We start from the raw sequence: 25,784 nt of genomic DNA, 5'->3' as shown, positions 1-25,784 counted from the left end.
GGTAACATGAAGATGTGGAAGCGAGCAAAGCAAATCATTAGCTCAACTACAAAGCCCAGACTCCCCAGAGATAATCACTGTTTCTCCCAACTTCTGCACATATTTTATGCTCAGGAATCAAAAAAGGGAGCACAAATTGAACGACTGAGTGAATAGAGGCAACACACTGGATGACAGGTAGACCGTGATTAGTCCAGTTACTAGGCAACCCCCAAAATCCAGCGCCGATGCAAACAACGTGGTACTGTATCAGAGCATCCAAAACGGGCGGGAAAGACAAAGAAACAGGATGAGACGAAGACGAAGAGCAACGAGGTCTGCAAACTGGAGGTGAGTCATCCTCATCAGAGAGAGAACTAACCTGAACCCCAAACTACGACTACAAAATGAGTCTGCGCGCGTAAATATCTCACCACTGTTTTACTTTAACAGCCCGACCTCAAAGATCGATGCTTGTGTGTGCTGACTGACACATTCCCGACACTCCCCTGACTTTTGAATTCAGTGAACTCTCTCTGACTCTGTGCATCACACGCAGCAGATCAGATCAATTCCAAAAGCCCTTTGATAAGCCTGCTGTTATTTCATGTTTTCCTTATCGCGAACAAATCCCACGAACGGATCAATGCCAGCAATGTTTTAGTTTGTTTCTCAATACTTTCTGACTTTTCCTACTCCGTCTGTCAGCTTCCAAGCTTTGTTGGTTCCTACTGAAGAAGTATATCTTTAAAAACACCTCACAAATATACAGTTTATTGTAAAATTCATGTAATGAAAAAGGTCCAGTGTGTGATATTTAGGAGGATCTATAGACAAAAATGCAATATAATATCCATAACTATGTTTTCAGTGGTGTATAAAGACCATACATAATGAAGCGTTGTGTTTTTATTACATTTTTATCTTCATATACCGCAGGGACCCTTACATCAACGTCGCGTTTTCTACAGTAGCCTGAACGGACAAACTGCTCTACAGAGCGCGTTTCTTCAGTACGTTTAATACGTACAAAGTAGAGGAAGAACAACAAGTAAATGTTAGTAGTAGTCGACTGGTTTATTAGAAGTAAGAAAAGAAGTGAAATTTGGATAAATGGAGGACCGCACATATTATTTAGTGCGAGCTTCTCCTGCTCGCTTGGAAAGGGGAGGGGTGACTGATGGTGCATTCATGCAGTGTCAGAATAATCAGAAGGTTTTTTTCCTCCTTAAATCTTTATTGTAAAAAGAGAAATAAAGTGCACATGGGACATAAAGAAGTATGCAGAGTCTTTGATTTCTGCAAAATCACGTGTAGAATATACCTGTGTGCAGAATTATTAGGCAAGTGAGTATTTTGACCATATCATCATTTTTATGCATTTTTTCCAACTCCAAGCTGTATAAACTTGAATGCTTATTGGATTTAAGCATTTCAGGTGATGTGTTTTTGTGTAATGAGGGAGGATGTGGCCTAAGGAGAAAAAACACCCTATATCAGGTGTGCATAATTATTAGGCAGCTTCTTTTCCTCAGGCAAAATGGGCCAAAAAAGAGATTTAACTGACTCAGAAAAGTCAAAAATTGTAGAAATATAAATTGTAAAGTCTTTCAGAGGGAAGCAGTACTCTAGAAATTGCTAAGATATTGGGGCGTGATCACAGAACCATCAAACGTTTTGTAGCAAAACCTCAACAGAGTCGCAAGAAACGTGTTGAGAAAAAAAAACGCAAATTAACTTCCAAAGATTTGAGATGAATCCAACGTGAAGCGACCAGGAACCCATTATCCTCCAGTGCTGTCATATTCCAGAACTGCAACCTACCTGGAGTGCCCAGAAGTACAAGGTGTTCAGTGCTCAGAGACATGGCCAAGGTAAGGAAGGCTGAAATCCGACCACCACTGAACAAGAAACATAAGTTGAAACGTCAAGACTGGGCCAGGAAATATCTGAAGACAGATTTTTCAAAGGTTTTATGAACTGATGAGATGAGAGTGACTCTAGACGGACCAGATGGATGGGCCCGTGGCTGGATCAGTAAATGGGCACAGAGCTCCACTTCAACTCAGACGACAGCAAGGTGGAGGTGGGGTAATGGTATGGGCTGGTATTATTAGAGATGAGCTAGTTGGACCTTTTCGGGTTGAAGATGGACTCAAAATGAACTCCCAAACCTACTGCCAGTTTTTAGAAGACACTTTCTTCAAGTCCATGATTTTTATGCAGGACAATGCTCCATCGCATGCATCGAAGTACTCCACTGCGTGGCTAGCCAGTAAAGGCCTTAAAGATGAAAGAATTATGACATGGCCCCCTTCGTCACCTGATTTAAACCCTATTGAGAACTTGTGGGCCCTTCTTAAACGGGAGATTTAAGGTGAAGGAAAACAGTACACCTCTCTGAACAGTGTATGGGAGGCTGTGGTGGCTGCTGCACAAAAAGTTGATCATCAACAGATCAAGAAACTGACAGACTCCATGAATGGAAGGCTTATAACTGTTATTGAAAAGAAGGGTGGCTATATTGGTCACTGATCTTTTTTTTTTAAATGTCAGAAATGTTTATTTGTAAACTGAGTTGTTTGTTTCTGTAATTCTCACTTTAACAGATTAAAATAAACTGGGAAAATTTTCATTTTGCTGCGTAATACTTCTGCACACTAAGAGTTGCCTAATAATTGTGCACACATATATTCTCCTAAGAAAGTTTCTTTAATATTCAGGATTGAGGGTTTATTAACATTTTGGATTGACTGAGAGCACGGTATTTGTTCAATAATAAAATGAATCCTCAAAAATACAACTTGCCTAATAATTTTGCACACTGTAAATATTTTGCAAACATGTAATGTGTAATCTGGTTATAACTTTTAGTTTGCTGTCAAGAACTAGATGACTGCGTGTTGTTTATACGCTCTGATAATGTTAATCCAACGCATCTTTGCAGCAGCGTCCATGTTGATTCCACATTCAGACTTACGAGCACATGAACACACACTGAAGTCTGAAGAACGACTTCACAACTCGAGAAGTGGGACCGTGCGAGGAGCCTGTGAATGCACCGTGAGCCGCCGGTTGCAATTCACAACCTTCACCACTAGATGCCACTAAAACTTACACACTGAACCCTTTAAGCTACACGAAGGCATTTACATCCGTGTGTTTTTATCTACAAGGCAAACATGATTTCCAAAAGTCCTCCGGGGTTGTTTCCAAGTTCGGAAATACCGCATTTTCATATTGTGCACCCTCAACATGGAACTCCTTACAAAAGATTCACCTGTTAGTGGTTGCAGATGTCTGTAAGGAGAAGTGTAGGTGTTGCCCATAGGCTGGATTCTTAAAGTGCATGTATAGGTGTCTTGGAAGATGTTTTAATGCACTTCATTGTCATGTGTGTCCCTTGTAAAAGAGATTATATCTCAATGGGCTTTCTCCTGGTTAAATAAAATTAACAGCTGCTGACTGTAGTTTTTAAATTAAACGTTAACGTATTTTTGACAGTAAGAAAAAAAATTAGTATGATTATTATAATTATTATTAAATTAATGTGTTCTGTGAAATTCCCCTTTTCACGAATATATTTAAATATAGATTTAATGGTCTTTACTAATATTATTTGGTATTTACTGTGAGTAAAAGTCAGCAGAGAGGGGAAAATAATTCAGTCGTCCTCTGTTTTCGCTTCATTTATTTCTGGTTTTTGCCTCTAAGGTTTGCAGGGGAACACCCCCTAACACACACACACACACACACACACACACACACACACACACCATCCAAACCCTCGGGACCTCAACTCAGCCAGCAGGGGTCAGAGGCCAACAGGAAATGGACAGGAAGTGGACCGTGGAGGACTGTGCTGGTGTCTGACCACTATAACTGGAGCAGAAGAAGATCTCCCCCCTGGACAGCACTTCCCTCTCTGCAACACACACTCATACAGCAGCCACACAGTCATGTCCCCAAACCTTTTCCTCCTCTCTTAGCTGCACTGCACAAAAATACACACAAACATGGATACGACTGCACGCACACACACACACACACACACACACACACACACACACACATCCCCAAACCATCGTAAAAACACACACACACACACTGGACTGATGTGATGTGATGTGAAAGCAGGCCTGACTGCGTGCCGTTTGCAGTCCATCACACACTTTCGCTCCCCGAGCTTTGCCTCCCAGGCTCGACCACACACACACACACACACACACACACAAAACAACCTCCACCAATCAAATGCTTCTGGTTATTGAAAGTTACATTTACCCAGAAGCACCGCAAACGCCAGGTCGTCCTCTATGTAGCAAAAAAAAAAGTAGAAGAAAAATCAGATTCCCTGTTCACAACAGGAAGTTCAGACTTTCTTCTTCTTCTGTTACTTATTTTGTTTGCTCCTACATGCAGCCAGCTGCACGTCCAGTGTGTGTGTGTGTGTGTGTGTGTGTTCAGTGCTAAACCCAGCCTGTGTTCAGCATTACAAACATCATAAGTGATGCTTTGCCCTCAAACCATGTGTGTATTTAAGTGTGTGTGGATGTGTGTAAGTGTGTGTGTGCTCTGCATTAGAAGCACAGACAGCACCACTGACCCGTGTTCGCCTCGGTGTGTTTTTATCTCTGCCTGTGTGACCCGAATTGTAAATACAGCATCCTCCGCTAAGCTGTGTGTTTTACTGCGTGTGTGTGTGTGTGTGTGTGTGCTGTGAATTATGAGCAGCAGCCTCAACCTGACCCGATCTGTGTATGGGCTGTATGACTTTGTATCTTGCATATCAATGCGCAAGTTATCTCTGCAAATACGTGTGTGTATGTGTGAGCCTTGCCAAGAGGTTAATTGAGGGGAGGGCCTCTAAACCGTTGCCCAGGGAAACACTCTCCCATCCGCAAAACCTCATTGGCTATTCAGCACCAGGCGCTGAACAAACAAACTAACGCCGAATCCTCGTCGAGCTCCAGAACGGAGAGGGGGCCGGCGGTGGGTCGCTGTGCCCGCCGTCGGAGGCTCCTGCCTGGGCCGCCGGGGCAGGCGTGCCCCCCCGCTCCCCGACCTGCTGGAGCTCAGACAACAGGCTAATCCTTACAGCACACTGAGGAGCCGCTAATAGGAGAGGATTAACCCGACAAATACACCCAGTCCCTCTGCTGCTCCTCCTCTCCCTTCTCTACTCCTTCTCCTCCTCCTCCGGTCGTCTTCATTGTAGTCTGCTCAGCTTTGCTCCTGGCCCCCCCTTTCTCTGCAACAACTTGACTGCTCCTCCTTTTCTCCTCCACGTCTTTATTATCTGCCCCCAAGCTTGCTTCTCCTCCTCCTTCATCTCCTCTGGTCCACTGCTCCTTCTCTACGACTCCTCCAATGCCTTGGTTTTGTTATTGGGATTACCGTTTCCTCTTTTTCACCCCTTCATCTTCTCTGCTTCCACTCCTTTGCTCCTCCACGTTATCATTTGTCTCCCTCCTCCTCCTCTGATCTTCTCCTCTTCCTTTCCCTTGTCCCTCTCATTCTCTGCTTCCTCTGCTGCCACGATTTGTTCTCTCAGTTGATGTTTCTCCTCTCCTTCATTTGCTGTCACCCTCCTCTCCTTCTTTACACTCCTCATGTTCCTCCTTTTCTTCTTCACCTGGCTCGTCCTTCTTCTCATCTACTCCTCCTTCACCCTTTTCCTTCTCTTCTTCTTGTGCTCCTCTGTGCTTCTACTCTTGATTCCTCCTCTTCACGTCCTCCTTCTTCCTCTCATACTCCTTCTCCTCCTGCTCTTCAGCTTCTCCGCTGCCTTGATGTCGATACCTTTTCCTCCTCTTCCTCGACTCTGCTTCTTTGCTCCTCTTAAACCTCTCCTGCTACTCCTTCTCTCATTCACTTATTGCCCTCCTCCTGCACTCCTCGCCCTCAAGGATTCTGTTTACACCACTCTTTCCATCGTTCCTCCTGACCTCCCTCCTCTTCTACTCCTCTTCTCTTCTCATTGCAAATCTTCTGTTGACATCACTCTTTCCGTCCCCGTTTCATTTGACCTCCTCCTTCCCCTCCTCTGCTTCCATTACTCTCTTTTAATTGTTCCACCCTCCTCTCCTCCCTCTTTTTACACCATCTCTCCTCACCTCCTTCATCTCCTCCTCCTTCCCTTTTCTACTCACCTCCTTCCTTCCATCCCGCTTTTATTACTCAACCTAAATCCCTGCAAACCCTGTTCACGCCTCCCATGACCCCCCTTCTGCTCCACCCCACCTCCTCCCTCTTCCTCTCCTCCATCCTTTTTTCTTTCCTTCCCTCTCTTATCTCTCCTTCTCCTGCCTTTTTCTTTAATCTTTTATTTTTCTCTCTCCAGGTGACCGTTGAGTTGATACAAGGGCTGTAAGTCAGCAGGCTGGAAAGAGCTTTAGTGTGTGTGTGTGTGTGTGTTCGTGTGTGTGTGTTTGTGTGTTCGTGTGTGTGTGTTGGGGAGTGGATTATCCAGGTTTCAGGACTCGGTTCTCGCCGGCAGCCGAGCGGAAAGCTTTAATGAGAAGTCACTGTTTACTGAGGACAGAGTGGGACACACACACACACCATAGAGACTTTTATAGAATCACCAAGACAAAAACACACACAATAATACACACTTGCGCACACACACATACACACACACAATGATACACACTCCGACTCGTAAACACACACACTAACCAGTGCAGTAATGGGATTTGGAAGGTTTTCTCTATAAACCAGTCTGTCCTCTGTCTCCTCATTAAGGAGGACTGTCCAGACCTGAACACACACACACAACACACACACACACACACACACACACACTAACACACACACTGCTGGCTCTACAGTGCTGCAGACTTCTGGGCTCACTAATTATTTGGAAGCTCTGTATCTTTGTTGTTTTTTGTTTGTGTGTCTGTTTGTGTGAGTGTACGTGTGTGTGTGTGTGTGTGTGTGTGTGTGTGTGTGTGTGTGTGTGTGTGTGTGTGTGTGTGTGTGTGTGCTGGCTCGTTGCTAACAGTAACAGTCTGGCTGAGTTTTGGATGAGGGCAGCGGAAGACACTTTGCAGCCCAAACGGCTGTTTGGTCCAAAAATATCCTGTGGAATTTTTCCCTCTGATTGTCAGAAATATGATCTGATATCTTTTTTAATTTATCTTCGATTCAAATTCATTAACTCGGTTCTTTGTTGGCGTTGAAGTTGCAGGGACAGAAATTACCACGGACACGGGGGATCACAAGATGAACACGAACTGAGACTCTGCAGTCCAACCAGGGAGGAAACTTCACTAACAATAACTGCAGTTCAGAGCTGCAGATGTACAGTAGTTTGTTGTAGTAGTAGTATTTAGGGGATGGCCACAGTGGAAAGTACATTAACTAGTTCTGTGCACAATTTTGATGTACTTGTACCCGGATTGGCAGTATTTATGATGCATGTATTTAAAATGCGTATTTGAAATACACAATAAGAGATTGTAGTAATGAAAATCAGAATACTCCAGTGTTTTGTATTCGGTAAATACTATAAAATACTTTGTGAGAAGTCTATGGGATGACATCATAAAAAAATCGCTGCCTCTGATTGGTGCCTGCTCAGTAATTTGCCCAGACGTGCTGAGATCAGATCAGAAACTTGATCCAGACGATAAGAAGAGGGTCGAGCTAAGAAACGTGTAGGTTTCTATCTCTTTCCATTTATTTTTTAGCATAAAGTGCTATAATTCTGAATAGTTAGTTATAACACGTTTTTGTGTTCGTTTTAAAGATTTCATCAATTTATGTTCAGCTAACTATTTGACCCGAGTTGCAGCCCTCACAGTTAACCTTAGCTTCCTACTTTCAGCCTATTTTAAGTTTTCATCGGTTGTGCATGGGGTAAAAAAAAAAAAAAGCATTTCAGAGTTAAGCAGAGTTAAAGTACTAAACATTAAACTATTGGTTACCTTAAACTAACCTTCATCTGGGTGATCACGGGGATATGTGAACGTTTGAACTGTTGGCTGGTTGCAAAGGTCAAATTTATCACATGACTCTCAAACATTGTCCACAACTAAGTCAGTGTTCTGGTGAAGGGGTGGATCAAACAGATAAAAGGTCAAGTGATTTCATGGCACATTGGAAGTGTATTTTTAGTATTTCTGAAATACAGAAAAACACTAGTTTTAATATTTTAAAATACATCAAACTTAAAAGGTAAATATTTTACTTTTTGCTCGTCTCCCCTGATCCGACAGCTTTTGTCTCTTTTCAGATTAAAACTTTACACAGAAAACATTCTGTTGCTAAGAACCACCAACTAGTAAAGTATACAGTATAAAGTATTTAAAAGTATCTCCACCTCGGCCGGCTTCAACTTGAAATGGTAATGTTAGAGTATATGGAGCTAAATGGAAATGCAAATTTGTAGTTTAGTTTTGGGCGATAAACTCCTTCATCACTGAAATGTGGAAAATGTTGCGAAAAAACACTTCCTGCCAGGAGGAATATTCGTCTCAGCGGAGGAGGAAGTACATTTGTGTGTATCCCAGCCGCCCTCTTCCACTCACACACGCAGTGCTCTCTGGGCGGCCGTGTCTCTTTATATGGTCCATTTTCTACAGCCAGTTTGAGCCCAGTGAGCCTGCGTGTGGTTAATAAAACTCTCTGTTCTGGGTTATTTTCAGATCCACTGTGTGAAACAGCAGAGCTTCACACTCTGACAACACAGGCAGCGTTTGGTTCTCCACGCTGCTCATTTCTGATTCAACTATCACCAGTAAACACTATCAACCATTAGCATCATTTTAAACACTGGCCACTTCATACACCACTCAGTTCAATCTTTAAGGAGCAAGGACTATTTTATAGCTCCTCTTTAGCTGCTAGAAGAGATGACACACTTTATATTTGGGTTGTAATGAACACTGCAGCCTCTAGGGGGTGCTAGCAGGGGTCTGCACTAAGACTTTCTGGGCATATATATATATACACATGTGTACCAGTGAAGAGCAGGTTTTAGTTTGCATATTAGTGTCAGCCATTTCATAGATTGAATAGTAGTTTGTTACAGTTTGTATAGTTGTTGTTGTTTGTGTCCATTGTTTCTTTCAGTAACACTGTACTCACCAATATGCTGAAATCTAAATGAAGAAGAGTCTGATGGGTAGCTTTTGCTTTTTCAGTCTCAGATTATTTAATTTGAAGGCATTTTAGAAGCTTTGAGGGCAATTTATACTTCTGCATCGAGCCTACGCCGTAGCCTTGACTTGTGTCTGCATCGCTCTGCAATTACACCGCCTAAGGGCCGTAGCAACGGTTACTATCCTGGAACCGGGCTTCGTTCAACCTCAGCTCTTGGACCGAACGGCGGTACTCGCCGAGATGTTTCCTCGCCCACAAACTCTCATGAACCCACGTACGGCGAGCAGAGCTCATGCAGAGCGAGCGCTCTACTCTGTGTTGACATTTTTACATCCAGTAAAGTTAAAGGTAGAACTACTTGCAACATCACTTCCACGGATTTCATGTATCATAGCAACCAAAGAAGTCAGGAAAAAACGCCCCCTAGCGCTCCCTGCTGGCCAAAAAAAACGCTTAGGTGGACACGGGCCCTAAATCGCGAGCTGGCGGCGGGGTTTCTATGTTCCACTGTGTTGAGCCTTCTGCTAACTTGAATGAGGTCATAATCGTTCGGCTATTCTAGACTTTCCAAATGTTGTCGGACGCTAAAACATTTTTATCCACTGCTTTACTACGGCTTCTTTCACAACGTAAGTCTATGGGATAATCTCTGGTTTTGCCACTAGTAGAATGGGGGCTTGGATGAAGCGCGATGCTACCTAAGCGTCCAATCACAGTTCTTGTGGTCTGTGTCGCCGCAACATGTAGTGTAATTTTTTGGGGAGGTGCGTGTCAGGCTATGGTGCAGGGTGCGGTGAACCTTCCACATAGGTTCAATGCAGAAGTATAAATTGGCCTTCAAGAGGCAAAAAATAACCCGGCTGGGAACCGCTGGTCTAAACCACTTTAATTTAAAAAGGTTAAACTGAGAGAGAGAGCACCCCTGAAATGTCACTTACGAGCCCTCATTGCACCGGAAACTGTGTGCACACAACTACGGCAAGTACAGTAGGTCAAAGTTGAAGCAGGAAGTGCGTCCGAAACTGATTGAAATGATGGAAAACTATACAATCCTAAATCTACTTTGACTGTTACTACTGTGTGTTATTTCTATACGCTGAGAAAAACCCTGTTTTCAAATTGAATTGTATGAAAATGTAAACGTCTGACACACACACACACACACTGCTGAATGGAGCAGTTGGCGCCACTGGTTCGTAACTTTACACTTTTTGTGTGTTTTGTGTTTGTGTTGTTTCTGCACCAGTGAGCCTCTGCTGGTCACAGTGCACCACACTAACACACTAACACACTAACACACACACACACACACACACACTAACACACACTCGTCAGAAGTCCACAGACAGACGGATGACTGCTCCTCCACATATTCACTTTTTATCTCTTTCTGCATGTACAGACATGAATGTGCTCATGTGTCGCACTCTCAAAAAAAAAAAATTAAACTCTCTCTCTGGCCCTCTATCCTTTTCTCTCCCTCCCTCCCCCATCCTCCCTCTCTCACCCTCCCTCTTCAGCCCTCAATCCTTCCCTTTCTCCCTCTCTCTCTCACTCCCTCTCTGCAGCCCTCCATCCCCATCTCCCTCCCTCTTCCTCCCTTTCTCACCCTCGTTAGCCCCTCTATCAATTTCCCTCACTCCCCCATCCTTCCTCTCTCCCCATCCCTCTATCCGTCTTCCCCCTTTCCCTCTCTCTTACCCCAGTCCTACCTCTCTGGCCCTCCATCTCCCTCCCTTTCTCTCCCTCGTTAGCCCTCTACCCCCTTCCCTCCCTCTCTCTTCTGCCCTCAATCCCTTCCCTTTCTCCCTCCCTTTCTCTCCCTCTGCCGCCCTCCATCCCTCCCTCTCTCCATCCCTCTCTCTCTCTTACCTCCTTACCTCCCTCTCTCTCTCTCTCTCTCTCTCTCTCTCACCCGTCTCCCTTCTCCCCTTCTTCTCACCCCCTCCTGTCCAGAGAGTTGGATGGTGATTAGCGTTGGGATTCTGGGACTCTGGCCTCAGTTTTCATTAACAGCCATAAACACAGTTCTGCTGCACCGCCGAGACCGACCGCAGGCTCTGTGTGTGCGTGACGCGTGTGTGTGTGTGCGTGACGCGTGTGTTTGTGTGTGTGTGTGTGTGTGTGTGTGTGTGTGTGTGTGCGTGACGCGTGTGTGTGGTGCTTTGATGGCAAGAATGGTGAAAGAAAAAAAAAAGAGAGAGAGAGAGTGTGGTGTTGTTTATCATGGCAGTAATTAAGTCCGTTGTTCTGCTTTAATTAAAATATAACTGCAGCACTAAGTATGGACCGGTTCGCTCTCACACACACACGCAAACACACAAGACATCTTTAGCTCTCTATTTACCACAAAAGATAAGGTAGAAAAGACCAAAAGAGAGCGGAGCTGCCCTCAACACGCACACACAGTCTTTTAACGACCAGAAATATTTGTAGTGAATCCAAAAAACACTTGTGACTGTCTCCCTGATCTGCAGACTTGAACCTAACACACCCAGAGCTCAGGCGCTTATCTCTGCTTCCCCTCTGATTGGTTCTTTATCGGTCCATTTTTTACTCTCATTGGCTGGTTCGGTTTATCGTTACAGCGGTCGATCGTTTCTCGGTGTGATCAGCAGCACTGATTGATCCTGGACCAAATGAACAGGCTCGGTCTCTGACACACGAGGCTCTGTTTTAATGGTGCAAAAGACAATGAGCAGAGCGGCGCGGGAGATTTAGGGTGTGTCAAAGTGCAGCTTTTGTTCTGTCGTGGTATGTACTGTACATGGGAAAGGTGCGGGTAAGAACAATAGCTCAAACAAACAAACAATATAGTTTTTTGGAGAATGGAAAGCGACAAGATGTGAATATAAAGCGCCACAAATCTGCAGCCAAACGCAGAGAGAGCACCTTTATGGACATGTTTAAAGTCCTAATCATGTTTTACTTTAATGACAGTTGCCACGTTTAGTAAATCCCCATGATGCTAAATAACTCTTAGAGCCGACTTCATTGAAGTCTGTATGCACATTTGTGATTTGCCGACGAAATTCCTGTGATACAATCAAAAATCTCCAGAGCAGCTGTTTGTCAAATACAATTAAATTAGTTAAAAACAAGATAAAATCAGTCACAGAAACAATAATTGCTGTTTATATGACAACACTAATGCGCCACTATTTCAGATGTAAGACTTTATCACATCATGACGCGTTATTGTTGTTGGCGTTTTTTATTCCTATTTATTTATTTTACTTTACTTCACTTTATTGTTTTTACTTCCTCTTTGCTCGTGTTCTCATTTCACCTGCCCATTTTTGTTTTGGATAAAAGCGCCAGCTAAAGTTAAAGGTAAATTATCATTATTGACACAACATATGAAATGTATTATAAGGCATTTCAGGACTAAAACATGGAAAAAACCACTTTTGCCATGACAGACAGGACCTGATAATAAAAAATGTGCTGCACAAACGGACTAGTTTGATTCATCAAAGTGTGGATATTGCTGTGGTGGGATGTAACTAAGTACATTTACTCAAGTACTGTGCTTAAGTACAATTATGAGGTACTTTTTCTTGAGTCTTTTCTTTTCATGCCACTTTCTTCTTCTCTTGCACTAGATTTCCGAGGGGAACATTTTTACTACATTTATTTGACAACATTAGTTCCTTTGCATTTTCAAAACACAAATTAAGCAATAAATTATGATGTATTATTATAGATTAAGCAGCAGGAGAAGTATAAAGTAGGTGGAATGAGCTGCACCTTTACCAGCTGCAACTTTAAAGTGATAAACACAATTATTATGCAATATTATATTATATATTATTCTGCAATGGCCTGTTCTGCATCATGAATACTTTTGCTTTTGTTACTTTACATATATTTGTAACTTACTTCAGTAATATTTTAAACACAGGATTTTTTTCTACAATAGGCCTCTGAAACAAACACGTCACCTCGGCATGTATAAGTAGACTTGACTTTATGAAGACACGTTGTCGTTGGTTATTTGTTGCGTTTTGATTGGCTGAGTAAAGACACAGCTTGTCTTCTCCGCTCCTGTCAGGTCCAATCAAACAGCGCAGACCAGATACTAAAAGGATTTCCAGCTAGACTCAACCCAGGACTGAGGTGGACTAGAATGTGATCTTTAGGTTCACAAAGGGTTAAAGTCTGCTTGGAGACTTGACTCCACACACACACACACACACACACACACACACAGAGTATGTCTGGATTTAACAGCTGGTGGAAATTTAGTCACACAGTCCACATGACAGCAGCTCATATATATAGGCTCAGGGGTGTGTGTGCGTAACCAGGTGTGGAGTTGTCATTGAAGGAGAAAATTAGCCAGAAAATGACAGCGGCGTACCTGAGTGAGCCAACACACACACTCCAGAAAGTTTGCATGACACACACACACACACAGTTTGAGCTATTTTCCCTGCAGTTCAGCCTCAGAGACTGCATGATGAATAATTATACAAAAAAAATCCAGAATGTCCTTTTTTTCCTGTCTTTCTCTTCGTGTCTACATCCTCAGGCCACTCACAGCTCTCATGTTAGCCTCTAACCTTTGACCTGCTGGCCAAGGCTATGAACACTTGAATGCGAGTCTAACACAAATCCAAGCACGAGTCAAGTTAGCGTCTTAAAGCGAGTTGAGCCCAAGTGGACCGAAACCAACACATTCTTGATCCCAACTCGTCACATGTGAACGGTTTTTGCACCTGTAGGGCTCCATGGTCAAGTTAGCAAGAATACATATGCAACGTCCGGTTAGACTTTCAAAATAAAACTAGTGATTAACTGCAATTTGGTTAGGGTTAGGCAAAAAATAAATAAATAAATAAGTACGTTCTTTACGTGACTTAAGTTACGTTAATTACACAACATTTGTAACTCGTGTAATGTAACTCAAAACTATAAATGTTGACTTTTTGTTTCCAACCGGTTCTCACTCCATGACTCGTCACATATGGACACATGGTCAAGACCCATCAGCCTCAGTTTGTAACACACTGGGGATCCCTATAGCGCCATCCTTCAACGCAGTGGGGGAAGTCCTGTAAGCGTCAGTTTTTGACGGCAAAGGTATATGATATTTAACAGAAAATGACTGAGTAAGGAGGCGGTTGGAGTGGATGGAGAACCCCGACTTTGAACCAGGAGACCGGGGTTCGTGTCCTGTGTGAAGCAACATTAAATATTTTTATTTAAGTTAGGTAATTTACGTAAATTGCGTAAGTTAGTTAACATAGTTATTTTAACCCAAACCATGATCTTTTCCTAACCAAGTAGTTTTGTTGCCTAAACCTAACCAAATGGAGACATTTCACTACTTACACATAACGTGCCGTTTCAACATGGCGATGTTTGGAAACGCTAGCGTTTTATTTTGAAAGTCTAACCGGATGTTGCATATTTGTTGTTGTCAAGTGTCGCATACTTGACCGCGGAGCCCTACACGTCTAAAACTGACTCTAATGTGGTACCCAGAGCGTTAAAAAGCGATGCCAAAGGACCTCGACCAAGCGTCAATATGTGTTGTTTCACACGGGAAACAAACTCCTGTCTCTTGGGTGAAAGCCTGGTTTCTGACCCGCCCATCCGCCTCCTTACTCTGACTTTTCTGTTATTTATTACACCTGCTTTTAGCGTTGATGCAAAGATGTTTCTCCCAGTGGGTTACAAACTGACGCCAAGTGGGTCTTGACCATGTTTCCAAATATGTGCATTATACAACATACTGCATGTGACCCAATGAGACTCTTCTCGTTGAATCATCAGAATAAACAATGAGACACTGAGCTGAACATCTGCCTCCCTGACTAAATAAATAAATAAAAGGTTCAAGACCGCATCCACATCAAGTTTAGGAAAGAGGCAGGAGCCCCAGAGGTGAACAGAATGACACATAAAAGGTCCCCCTTTGCTTTTATGGCAAGTGTTTGTTTCTTCAGTTATTTCAGATAGCAGCAGCTGAAGTGTTCTGAACGTGATGCAAATCTGATTTGACTTTACTTTTCTTACTCAGACTGAGCGTGGCTTAAAAACTCACGTCTAGCAGATGTTAAGAAAAGTCAATGTCGGCTTTTTTGTCAGAAGTCAGTAAGTTAAAGGATAATGGACGATGTATTCAAGTCAAGTTTCGGAAAGATACGCAACAGTCTTTTGTTAGATTTGCATCTAAAAATGCGAGAAACAGGACAGTTTACTCCTCAATGGCGCAAACACGTTTATGCTTTCCGTGTTCAATTATCAAGTTGCTTTTGACGATGCAATAACATTTCTGGATAGATCACACTTTGCAGATTTATTGTCCAATTCTTCAGCAAGCCCTTACATTTGGCTTCACGTCGCACAAGAACCCCTTGAAACACAGAAACTAAACCAGTATCGTCATGTATGATATCAGCACTTGTTTATTGTAATAAAAACCTCTGAATACAAAGTACATTCACAGGTACAGCAGCGGGTCACTGAGCTGCTCTGTTTGATTCCTACAGCAAACCAGTGATGACTACAAATATTCAAACTCATACACCATTTTACAACTTTATATCCCATAAACATACTGTTATAGTTCAGAATAAACACACTGTTGTACTGACATACAAATAGTCCAGGCTTTTAGCTCAACGTTTACTCGTCTGTTACTAAGCTGTCGTACTAACCAACCAGAGTCCTACACAGGTTTATTTACTGGAAAATACAAGAAAGGAGAGATCTGACTGACAGGTCAGTGAGAGTTTAATCTTTTAGAGATTTGTTTGACAGGTCGATAGAGATTATAACTGTCTGGATGACTGGCAGTCAAAGCACGAACTCAATGAAACACAGACTATTGTGTCTTTAAAAGTTGGAACGTTTGTCGTGGAGAGAAGCAGGAGGAGGAAGATAAAGATGGAGAGCTGATTTTGGTTCAAATATGCAGTAGCAGCAGTTCGCTAGCTAGCCAGCTAGCAGATAGATAGATGGATACATAGTTAGATAAGGTAGTTAGGTAGATGTGTACTTCAATCCTTCCTCCTCAACCATTCTGTTGCAGTTAATAATAATATTGTTACCTCTTGTATAGTTATATATACCCAACAGTGTTTAGGAGCTTAGCACAAAGACTGGAAGTAAGGGGAAACTGCTAGCCTAGCTCCATTGAAGGGTTGTTTTAGCTTTCAATTTTGCTACGCTAGCAGGCTAAGACTAAGCTAAAATGAAGCCAGGCTAAACCATTAGACAGAAAAGTTTGTGCAGCGCCACCTACGGGTCAAATATCTACTAATTTGGGGAAATTGCTGGGCGGCGATGTAGTTGTTGGTTGCATGCGATGAATTCATAAGTTAATGTCAGTTAGGCCACGCCTACACGAATTCGCCCGTCAATAACATCTAAGAAGGTTAATACATTTTTACACCAAAATACTAAGTGTGGTGATGAATGGATGAAATTTCTTTGGGAAACCAGGTTTGGAAATATATCCTCCCTTGGTATTTTGTAGAGCCCGTTGCCAAAGTCAATTTATGAGAGATTAAAACTTCTGATAACAATATATCAGCCTGTATTTATTTTAATACGATTTATAGCATTAATAAAACTTGTCATAAGGATCCCTTAAATATTTCATCATTTTGGTCAAGTGAGTTGGACATTTGATGTTCTGAAGTTTAAACTACTGCAAACATAAATTTAGGATTTCTGACATTTCTTGTTGCTTTCCTATACTTTTATGCAGACCCTGACATGTGTGATGAAATCAGCCACTGTTGGCTCTTGTATGTCTTCAGTTCTGATGAAGATAGGTTAGCAGTTTCCCCTGCTTCTAGCCTTTGTGCTAAGCTAGGCTGAACAAATCCTGGACCTGTCTTTGTACTGGACACACAGAGATGAAACTGATATGCATCTTCTCATCTGACTCTGACCATAATGACAAACGAGGAGTTCCCAAAAAATGCTGGATGGCTCCTTTAACTGTGGCCAATAGTCTTGAACGAGTAGGGAGGATTGATTGAGTAGAGAAAATTGAGACCAAAAATGTTTCCATGACAGTTCCTGTCAGTTCCTAGCAGAGTTTCTATTGGCCGATGAGAGGAGGTGGGTCAGCTGATTATCTGCAATTCACCCTGTCCTCCGAACCCTGACTGTCAATCATCAACTACAGGCACCAGGGCTACCAAAAAATTAATAAAAGTCCAAAAAAAGAGATGGATTCGCCCATAAAATGTGACACTGGGTAAACAAAGTTCTTACACTGCAAGAGCAGTTGAAAAAGAGCAACAAGAGCAAAAACCCATGAAAGGCTGAGAGCCGATAATCCACTGCGATCGGACGAGTCCACGTAGGCTTCAGTTAAATCCACATAGAGAACAGCGCAGCGTTGACAAAAAAGTATGAATCCACCTCCCGAAAAATGGCCTACCAGGGACGTGGAGAGAGAAAAAAAAGACCCCAGAAGAACCAATCATGATTAATTCCTCATTATTCAGGACAAAAATGTTTTTTCTTTCATCTCTTTTTTTGTGATTTGATTCTCCTCGACGAAAACTTGTACGAAGAATGTGCAACATGAAGCAAAAAAAAGCAGTTCACGACCACAGGCGAGGAGGGAAGGGAAGAGAAAAAAATCCTCAGAACTGCTTCAGAGAGGGAAAAAACACAAAAAAAGCTTGAGGACTTAATGTGTTTTCTTTTTGTAAATTGGAGGAGGAAAAAAAAAAAGAAGCGTTAGATGCTCTTTGTGTCTTTAGTTTTGTCTTAAGGCAGTCTTTTTTGTCCGGCCCTCCTCTCCGGCTCGGTGCTCGACGACGCTCCACCTACAAGAGGATAGATACGAACGTCTTACACCTCAGGTAACGCAACGCAGAAAACACATTCCATGCAAAATGTCTCATTAATGAGAAAAGAAAGTGTCAGGAGTAATTGAAAGCTGGCTGAAGAAAAAAATAATGTTTAAAAAAGAAGAAGCTGATTTAAAAAAAGAAAAAAATGGAGGAGCGGTTTGCAGAGCCACAATAACGCAAAATTTCTAAAAACACTTGAGCTGCGCATAAAGTCACACTGTCACAGTAAAATGTACTCATACGTGTATTTTACCTAATTAATGGAAGGAAAACAAAGAAACTACAGTTACTAAAGTTATAGAAAAACATGAAATGGTCAAACTGGATGCAACACTATAACTTCTGATGCGAGTACAGATCAAGTGTTTGGAAATTAAAAATAATTACGTTTCTTCGCTACGATTTGGCACAAAAAGCAACAACAAACAGAGCCTGAGCTCATTGGAAATGCATTTTTATTTGAAAGTAAGCTCACTGTTGACCAAAACTTATCCTAAATTTAAGCCCTTAAAAAGCAAAACTGAATGTGTTTGAAAATAGACAAAATTATCATTTGAAGGTTTTCTGTAGGATGTGTACGAATTGCAGTGTATGTTCAGTTCAGTTGAGCAGCAGCTTCAAAACTAACAGTTAATTTTGGCAGCTACAACATTTTAGCTTTGGGTTTTAATCAGAGTTTAATCACATTAAACTTTTCCTTTCATGAACAAAACTTGTTAGAAATTGATTCAGGGTCATCGGAACCAAATTTCTCCTCTGTGGATCAATAAAAGGGCTGAAGGGAAGTCATCCACACGCCGGCAAAACCTCCTTTTTACATACCAGAGATGACCTCTGAGGCAAATTAGGCTATATAAATAAAACTGACTTGACCTCCTTTTTCTCCACCGCCGATATTTTCCTGGCGGGAAGCAGCTCTGTCTCTTGTATTTGCATTTGAAAGCATTTGTGTATCTACTTTGCATGTTCATGTTCATATTGAAGAATTTCAGGCAACCATGGCTGACCGGGACGGGAACAGGTTCTGTGGCGTCGGTGAGCTGAATCACACAGCTGCTGGCAGCTGGCCATGTGGCACTTGTAGTTGTGACTGGATTTGTGGAGCTCTGGAGCAATTTCCCTAGTAACAGCTAACAATCAGACATCCAGCAAAAACCAGGACTTCAGTTATTTACTTCTTTAACTCTGCTCCTTGTACTCAACAAATACTCCTTCTAAAATGCTAATACTGTTTATACTCAATCTAAACTAAGTCCAAAAACTCACTCACAGCACTCATTAAATCCAAACAGTAATATGAATACTTGTAAAAATAAAATGTGCCTGTAGCACCACATTAGTTCAAAATAATTTATTTTAAACGGTGATAATCCCACAGATCAGGTTATGTTTTCTTGGTTAGGATTGCTCAGGTCCTGGATGATGGTTGTTATATGATCACATGGGTGGCGTATTATTGATGTTTGACACAACTTCAGACTACACCAAATACATAATAAAGGTCTGTCCTGTTCATTAGTCTCTGGGAAAGTGGAGAAAAACTGTTTCTCTTTAACCAAATCACACACATTTAGGCTACTCTACATCTCCTTTTCACAACTAATGTAATATTTTTACATTGGCTGCTTTTATCATTAAGGTCCTTCGGATTTTATTGTGCATTTGAAGTTAAAATTGACTGTAAATGTCCAGTGGGTCGTATTTTATTTTGACCTTTTAAGGCAAATGTCATCTACATAATTTTGACAGGTCAACTCCACAATAAAAGTCTAGTTAGTTGAGTTCTAATGACCTGGGATTGTACTGTGACTTGTTATGAGTAGTCCTACAGGTGTGTGCAGTTTAACTGGACGTTGCAGAGAACAAACACTGAGCTACCTGCAGCTAACACCTGCACAGGTATATTTCCTGTTTGGTGGGGGGGGATTAAATCCAGACTGCAGAAAATGCCCAAAACGTTTAAATTCATGCAACAAATAAAAACTTAATTCCTCACTCTGAAAACAGCTTCAGAGTCTGTTAGTGCTCGTACTGAACCAGTAGCATGAACTTTACAGCGTGTGTGCGTGTTTGTACAGTGCGCCTGGAGGCATGTGCACACTCACACACATAAAGACTCAGTAACTTTAGTTGGCGGCAGTGTGTCATGACCTTGCAATAGTTCATGCGTTCATGCACACACACACAGAGGTTCTGCTCCAGGTTTCAGAGATTAGAGTCCTCATCAAATCCTTTCCTCGCGTTCCTCCTTTTATTTCCTTTACTCCCTTCTTTCCCTCCTTCATCCCTCCTTTCTTTCCGGATTCCCTCCCTGTATCCATCTCCATTTTGTCTTCCTCCTTGGCTCTTTTACTCCTTCTAGTTTCCACCCCTTGTCTTGCCTCTTCCTCCTAACCTTTACTCCTCTACTCCTTCCTCCCGTACCCCTCCTTGCTTTCCTGCTTCCCTTTCTTTACTCTCCCATTTCTCCTCTGTCATTTTCCTGCTTTACATCCCTTCTGTCCTCTCTCCTCTCCCCTTTCATCCTCTTCAATTCTGCTTTCCTCCCTCTTCCTCCTCCCTCCCATCACGGCAGCATCTGTTCATAATGAAACACACAGTTGGACGTCGTAGTCGTTTAGCGCCTCCTCCACGCTACCTGCTCCAGAGGTTACCTCCCGCCGGGCGCGTTTGTTAGACATCATCAGCACCTCCCCACGACCTTCCCTCCCTCCCTCCTCCTCCTCCTCCTCCCCGCCACCTCCTCCTCCAGATGTCATTGATCTGGGAAGTGGGTCACAACAGCGCTGGATCAAAGCCAGGTTACACGAGGCTCCGAGGCAGGTACTGTATGTAATTTTAGCGTGGGTTAATATTTAGGGGGGGAGAAAAAAGAAATGCGAAGGCTGATGTTTGGAGCATGTGCAGGTTCTGATCTCATAGTCTACAGCCCGCAGACCTGACAGATGCTGAAGGTGCGGGGTGAAGATCTTTGCCTGAACGCCTCATGGATCTATAAATAGGACTGCTAAAAGTATATTAGGTGCATTTTGTTTTTGTAGCCACAATGAATTTTTTTTAAAACAATTTCTAAGGCAAAAAGCATTTTAACGCCGATATGTTATCATTAAAATCATGTAATTTGATCATTTCATTACTTTTGCAACAGAAATACAAAAATCTGACAATACATTTGACCACAAGACATCAGATCACATGATGTGTTTTACTAATAACCTCCTAAACTCTGTCAAGCCAACTAGTTCCCAATATTACAAACTTCAAACTCACTTAACTTTATTTGATGACCTTTCAAAAATACCCGACATGCAAAGAAGAATTTTGGGGGGTAATAAAAATTGGGTTTTAGAAAAGCAGAGTTTGGGTTTGAAGATTCAACTAAACATACAGCTTTAATGGAGCATTGGACCAAGCTGATCCATGAAACTGTGCATTTAATGCTGATTAACAAGAGATTAACAACAAAGCTGCTTAAAGGAAATTTTAACGTTAAAATCGAGGTTAAGTAGATTAAAATATATGTACGAAATGGTAGTTGCTGTGAGCGTGGAGGTTTATTTTCAATCTTAGGAACACATCTGTGATAAAATAAACTCAAGGCTCACTTACAATCTTTACTACCATTTACTGAAGGAGGCCATGAAAATGAAAATTTGCTGACTCCGCAAAACAGATCTACCTCAAATATTTATCCCATATTTATTTCAACAAAGTCTGAAAAGTGTGTTCCAGTTTGGGAAAGACTGCGGTAACGGTTGGTGCTGATGGTGCTTAACAAGGTTAGAGAAGGAGGCTTGTAAGTAGAGGGTAGCTGATTCAAACCCTAGTGGGGAAAGTGAAAGAGCAGCACTTGTTCTCCCTCATTACCACCATTGAAGTGCCCTTGAGCAACGCCCCTGAACCCCCACTCTGCTCCAGTGGAGCTGCTCAGGGGCTACTGTTGGTGTACTGCGCACAAAGGCCTCCACTTATATCCATGAAACACTGCTGCCTGCACTGAGCATCGTTCCGATATGCCCCCCTCAACACTTCCTTTGGTTTCTTGTCGTACTTGGTTTGCAGTTGCTGTCCAATCAGAGAACTGCACGGGGTCATGAGAAAATAACTCCACCGTAGAATAAGAGTTTATACACAACCATTAAACATGATCAAAAGCTGTCACAGGACCACGTGTGAAGAACGTAAGGTGCTGAACTTGAAGACCATTCACACCTTGCTACTTAAAAGACACCCCACTTCCTACATTAGTCTGAACACTGACATTGGACATTAATCATGGGCTGCAGATTTGGTCAATATGAATATAATTACTAGGGTTACTGAACAGGTCTTTCTGTATGGACCACAGCTCATAGTAGAGCTTATTGAGTTGCAGCAGCCTGACAAATTCATCCCTTTACCGTAATGTATGTCTTGAATTTTTCATATTTTAACTCTGCAAAGGCAGATCTTGTGCGTCTGAAACAAAAGAAGAGATGCTGTACGTTAAGTCAAGACAGCTGCCTTTGTTTTGTTTTTTTATGGTGGATAAACTGAATTAAGTGGGAAAACAAACACCAAGGCCCTGCTCATAGAGAAAGGTTATAAAGCCTTAAGTCGATCAGTCTGTTCAAAGAGCAGGTTAAAAAACATAAAACACTCCCAAGCATTTAAACACCAGCCTTCCTCTGAGGACAAAGCTTCAAACAGACCACATTCAGACCTCAACGAAAGGTAGTTCAAGCTTTTACTGACAAACGAGTCTTGGATTTATTTACTTTTCTTCTTTGACTTTGGATTGTTAACCAGAAGGACAAAAGGCCATACATTGGAGGACATAAAGAAAATTAAAAAGATTCCTCGCATGATTCTGATAACTCCAACAACAGAAAGTACAAAGTTAAAGCTCAGATGAATATTAGAAATATTCCGGTCTTCACACAGTTGATGGGAAATTAGTTATTTTATCACAGACAACAAACACCTCCACACTTCTCTTTCTCTCTTCACTTTGCAAAAGATATTGAACAATATCTAACTACTATCCTACACCGCTCTAATAAACACTGTGAAAATTATAAATATGTGTTTCTCCTTCAAGGACGCCTTACAATTATATTTTTTTGCCCTGAGCTGCTTTGTATGCAGTCAGTGCATGCCAGTGTTTGTTGTGTTTTTTCTTTGCAGATTAAGACAAAGTTTTTGACTCTCAGCAGAGGAGGTCGGAGGTCAGCGTGGAGCCACAGCAAACAGCGGTTCAGCATCGTGCTCCTCGACACCATGGCAAGGACTGCTGGTGGCTGACAGAGACATTTTCTCCAGAGGGGCTGAAGCCAAACGTATGCTTTCTTTCATGTTTTTTTATTTTCAGTTTCAAACAGAAGCTATAGGGAAAGTAAACCCCCTCCAGATGTATCCTGCTGGTCCAGGATCAAACAGACCCATAGTGAAGTTTTGTCCGGATTCATTTGCTATGGCAGATACATCTAGCCCCCTTTCCAATTGTGACAGGTTTCCACCTGTCCTGGATCTAGTTTATCTAATATGGGGTTTGATAGGATGACTGAAAAAAAGAGCGTCCCCGGTCCAGATTTGAAAAGTCACACGTTTTCCTGCTCTGATTGGTTGTAGATCTGGACCGGCGTCCAGCGCAGTGCGCCTTTTTGAAAACGGCTATGCCCCATCTTGCATGTGTTGATCAGCGCTAGGTCACATGCTCCGTTGCTCTGATTGGTTGTCAATCTGTCCAATTGCATCCAGAGTCATTTTGGTCTGTGCTTGTTGACAGCGCCCCTTAGAAATCAAAAATGAACTGAAAGTTCCAGGCTGATAAGGATTCGGCAATGCCAGCGTAGAACGATAACAATCCCAACTAAAGGTCCACTAACTAGCTTTTTCCAGAGCTTTTAACTGTATTACACAGACCTCATCAGATGACTTCTCTTGCCATGACTAGCTTCAGATGAATTCATCCATTGCACTTTCGGGACTTCTGGTCCATGTTGGCTTAAAACTTATGTAATAGTTTGACGTTTTGGGAAATACTCTATATATATCTTCAAAAGAAGACAGAGGAGCAAAAATCGCTTGTAAAGAAAGTCAGGTACAGAATTCAAAGATATTTCAACAGGGACAGGCACTGTCAAAAACAGACTTCTGGAAGAAACTGCAAAAAGAAGCACAGACTGCAGTCAGAAAATCCAGCTATACTGAGTTCAGGGGCTGATGTGGGGCAGAAATGGGCTTTGATGGAGCCCTGCTGAAGTCAAAACAACAACCCTCAGGCAATATGTAAAGTGAAGGAACCCTGCCACCTGCCATCCCACCAGCCGTTAGGTTTGATCAACTGATATAGTGCTCGATCCCACCTTGAATTTTGAGTCCGGAGGCATCGAGGGGAACGGAGGGCTTAATTAAACTCAACGCTGTCGAGAAAGACACAAATAATGTCTCCAATACTAAAATGGAAAGATGGATAGAGGGGAGTATGTTCACATAGCACCTTTCTGGGTGTTGAGAGGCTTTTAAAAAGGCTTGAAAAATATGATCTCCATCTTAGGAACAACATGCCTCCGAGGCAAAACCTGAATGGTACGAAGAAAGACTCAACACATTCTATGGGGGAACCAAACTTCTGTTTCAGGGACACAAAGAAAAACACCACCAAACTCTTAAGACATCCAATCCTTGAACCACTTCCAACAACACTGTAAAACAGTCAATGTTTTGAATTGTCCGGCATAAAAGAGAGATATAATTGGATGTCATCGTCATAGAGGGTAAGACACGTCTAAAATAGTAAGTAAAAAGTAATCATTTCACACATGGTTAATGCAGCTTCAATTGCTATGCCCTCTTGGAAGAAGAGATGTAGTTGTCATATTGCCTGTAGATATTTTTATTTGTTTTCCACTGTAAAAAAAAAAAAAAACTGAAACTCAACCTTATATAACCCGTTTTTAGGTCACATGGTTAAGGCCCCATCCATACTACTGCGTTTTTTAATTAAAACGGAGACCTTTTGCTACGTTCGCACCTTCCGTCCAGACTACAACGGCGAAAACGAAGATCTAAAACGCAGAAGTTTGGAAACGCTGCCGACCCCGTTTTGCGTTTCAAAACTCCGGAGGGCGTTTTAGTGAAGACGGGCCAAAACGGAGGACTTGATGACGCAGCCGCTCACGCTCAGCAATGTGATTGGGTCTTACAAGTCATGCAAAGCAGAAACACGATGCTACTGACTGTTTTTTTGACATGGTATTTTTATTAAAATATTCTGTACGGTGCAAATAACACTTATCTGCCTACACTTGTACTGTGCATGTCGGCGTTTACTTTGTGACGACTTCCCGTCTGCTTTCCGCCGCTACACTCCCGTGTTACATACAGTAACAGTACCAGCTCGTTATTGGTGCAAAAAAACCCTGATTCTTCGTCTGTATTTTAGTCTTTCGCCAAATCTTCTGTAACTACGGAATAGACCATCTGCTTCATGTTTACACTGGCCCACGCATGCCCAGTGTACCTGAACGGCTAATAGATGTTAACAACAAAAACCTCAATGGAGACGGCTCTATAAATGCAAACGTCTCAAGGTGAGGTGCTCAGAACTTTCTCAGTGTGCCTGAGGCTTTCTCAGGACTTCAAATGGAGAGGGAACTGACATAAAGACGTCCTTTTAACTCAACACAGGCTTTGGAGCTCTGCGTCAGCCTGCAGATTCTCCAGTCCGTGATTCTCCAGCAGCTGCACACAATAGACAACATAAGAATGCGGAGAGACCACTGTGGCCTTCTTACCTGCATGAAAGCGTTGTCTGGCTGCATAAAAGAGAAATTTCAGTGCTACGTTAAGTGGCAGTGCGGCTCGACACCCCCCTCTGTCTGTTAG

At 42.3% G+C, this 25,784-nt stretch overlaps 1 protein-coding gene across 2 annotated transcripts in view; it reads right to left on the bottom strand.

The window, feature by feature from the left end:
• The window catches only part of pcdh1b (protocadherin 1b), a 240,338-nt gene that overhangs the window by 47,349 nt on the left and 167,205 nt on the right, over positions 1 to 25,784 (bottom strand). The window contains exon 5 of one of the 2 annotated variants that reach the window (XM_038699689.1): positions 16,729 to 17,888. The exons of the other annotated variant lie outside the window; for it this stretch is intronic. Coding sequence (XP_038555617.1) covers positions 17,830 to 17,888 — 59 coding nt within the window. The 3' untranslated portion in view covers positions 16,729 to 17,829. Of the gene's footprint in view, positions 1 to 16,728; positions 17,889 to 25,784 lie in introns of those variants that run through there. 2 annotated transcript variants of the gene reach the window in all.

Source organism: Micropterus salmoides, unplaced genomic scaffold (assembly GCF_014851395.1).
Source record: "Micropterus salmoides isolate LMB-PRFRI ecotype aquatic unplaced genomic scaffold, ASM1485139v1 Ms_hic_scaffold_5, whole genome shotgun sequence".
Taxonomy (NCBI): domain Eukaryota; kingdom Metazoa; phylum Chordata; class Actinopteri; order Centrarchiformes; family Centrarchidae; genus Micropterus; species Micropterus salmoides.
The sequence above is the reverse complement of the archived record's forward strand: the minus strand, read 5'-3'. Positions and strand labels throughout refer to the sequence as shown.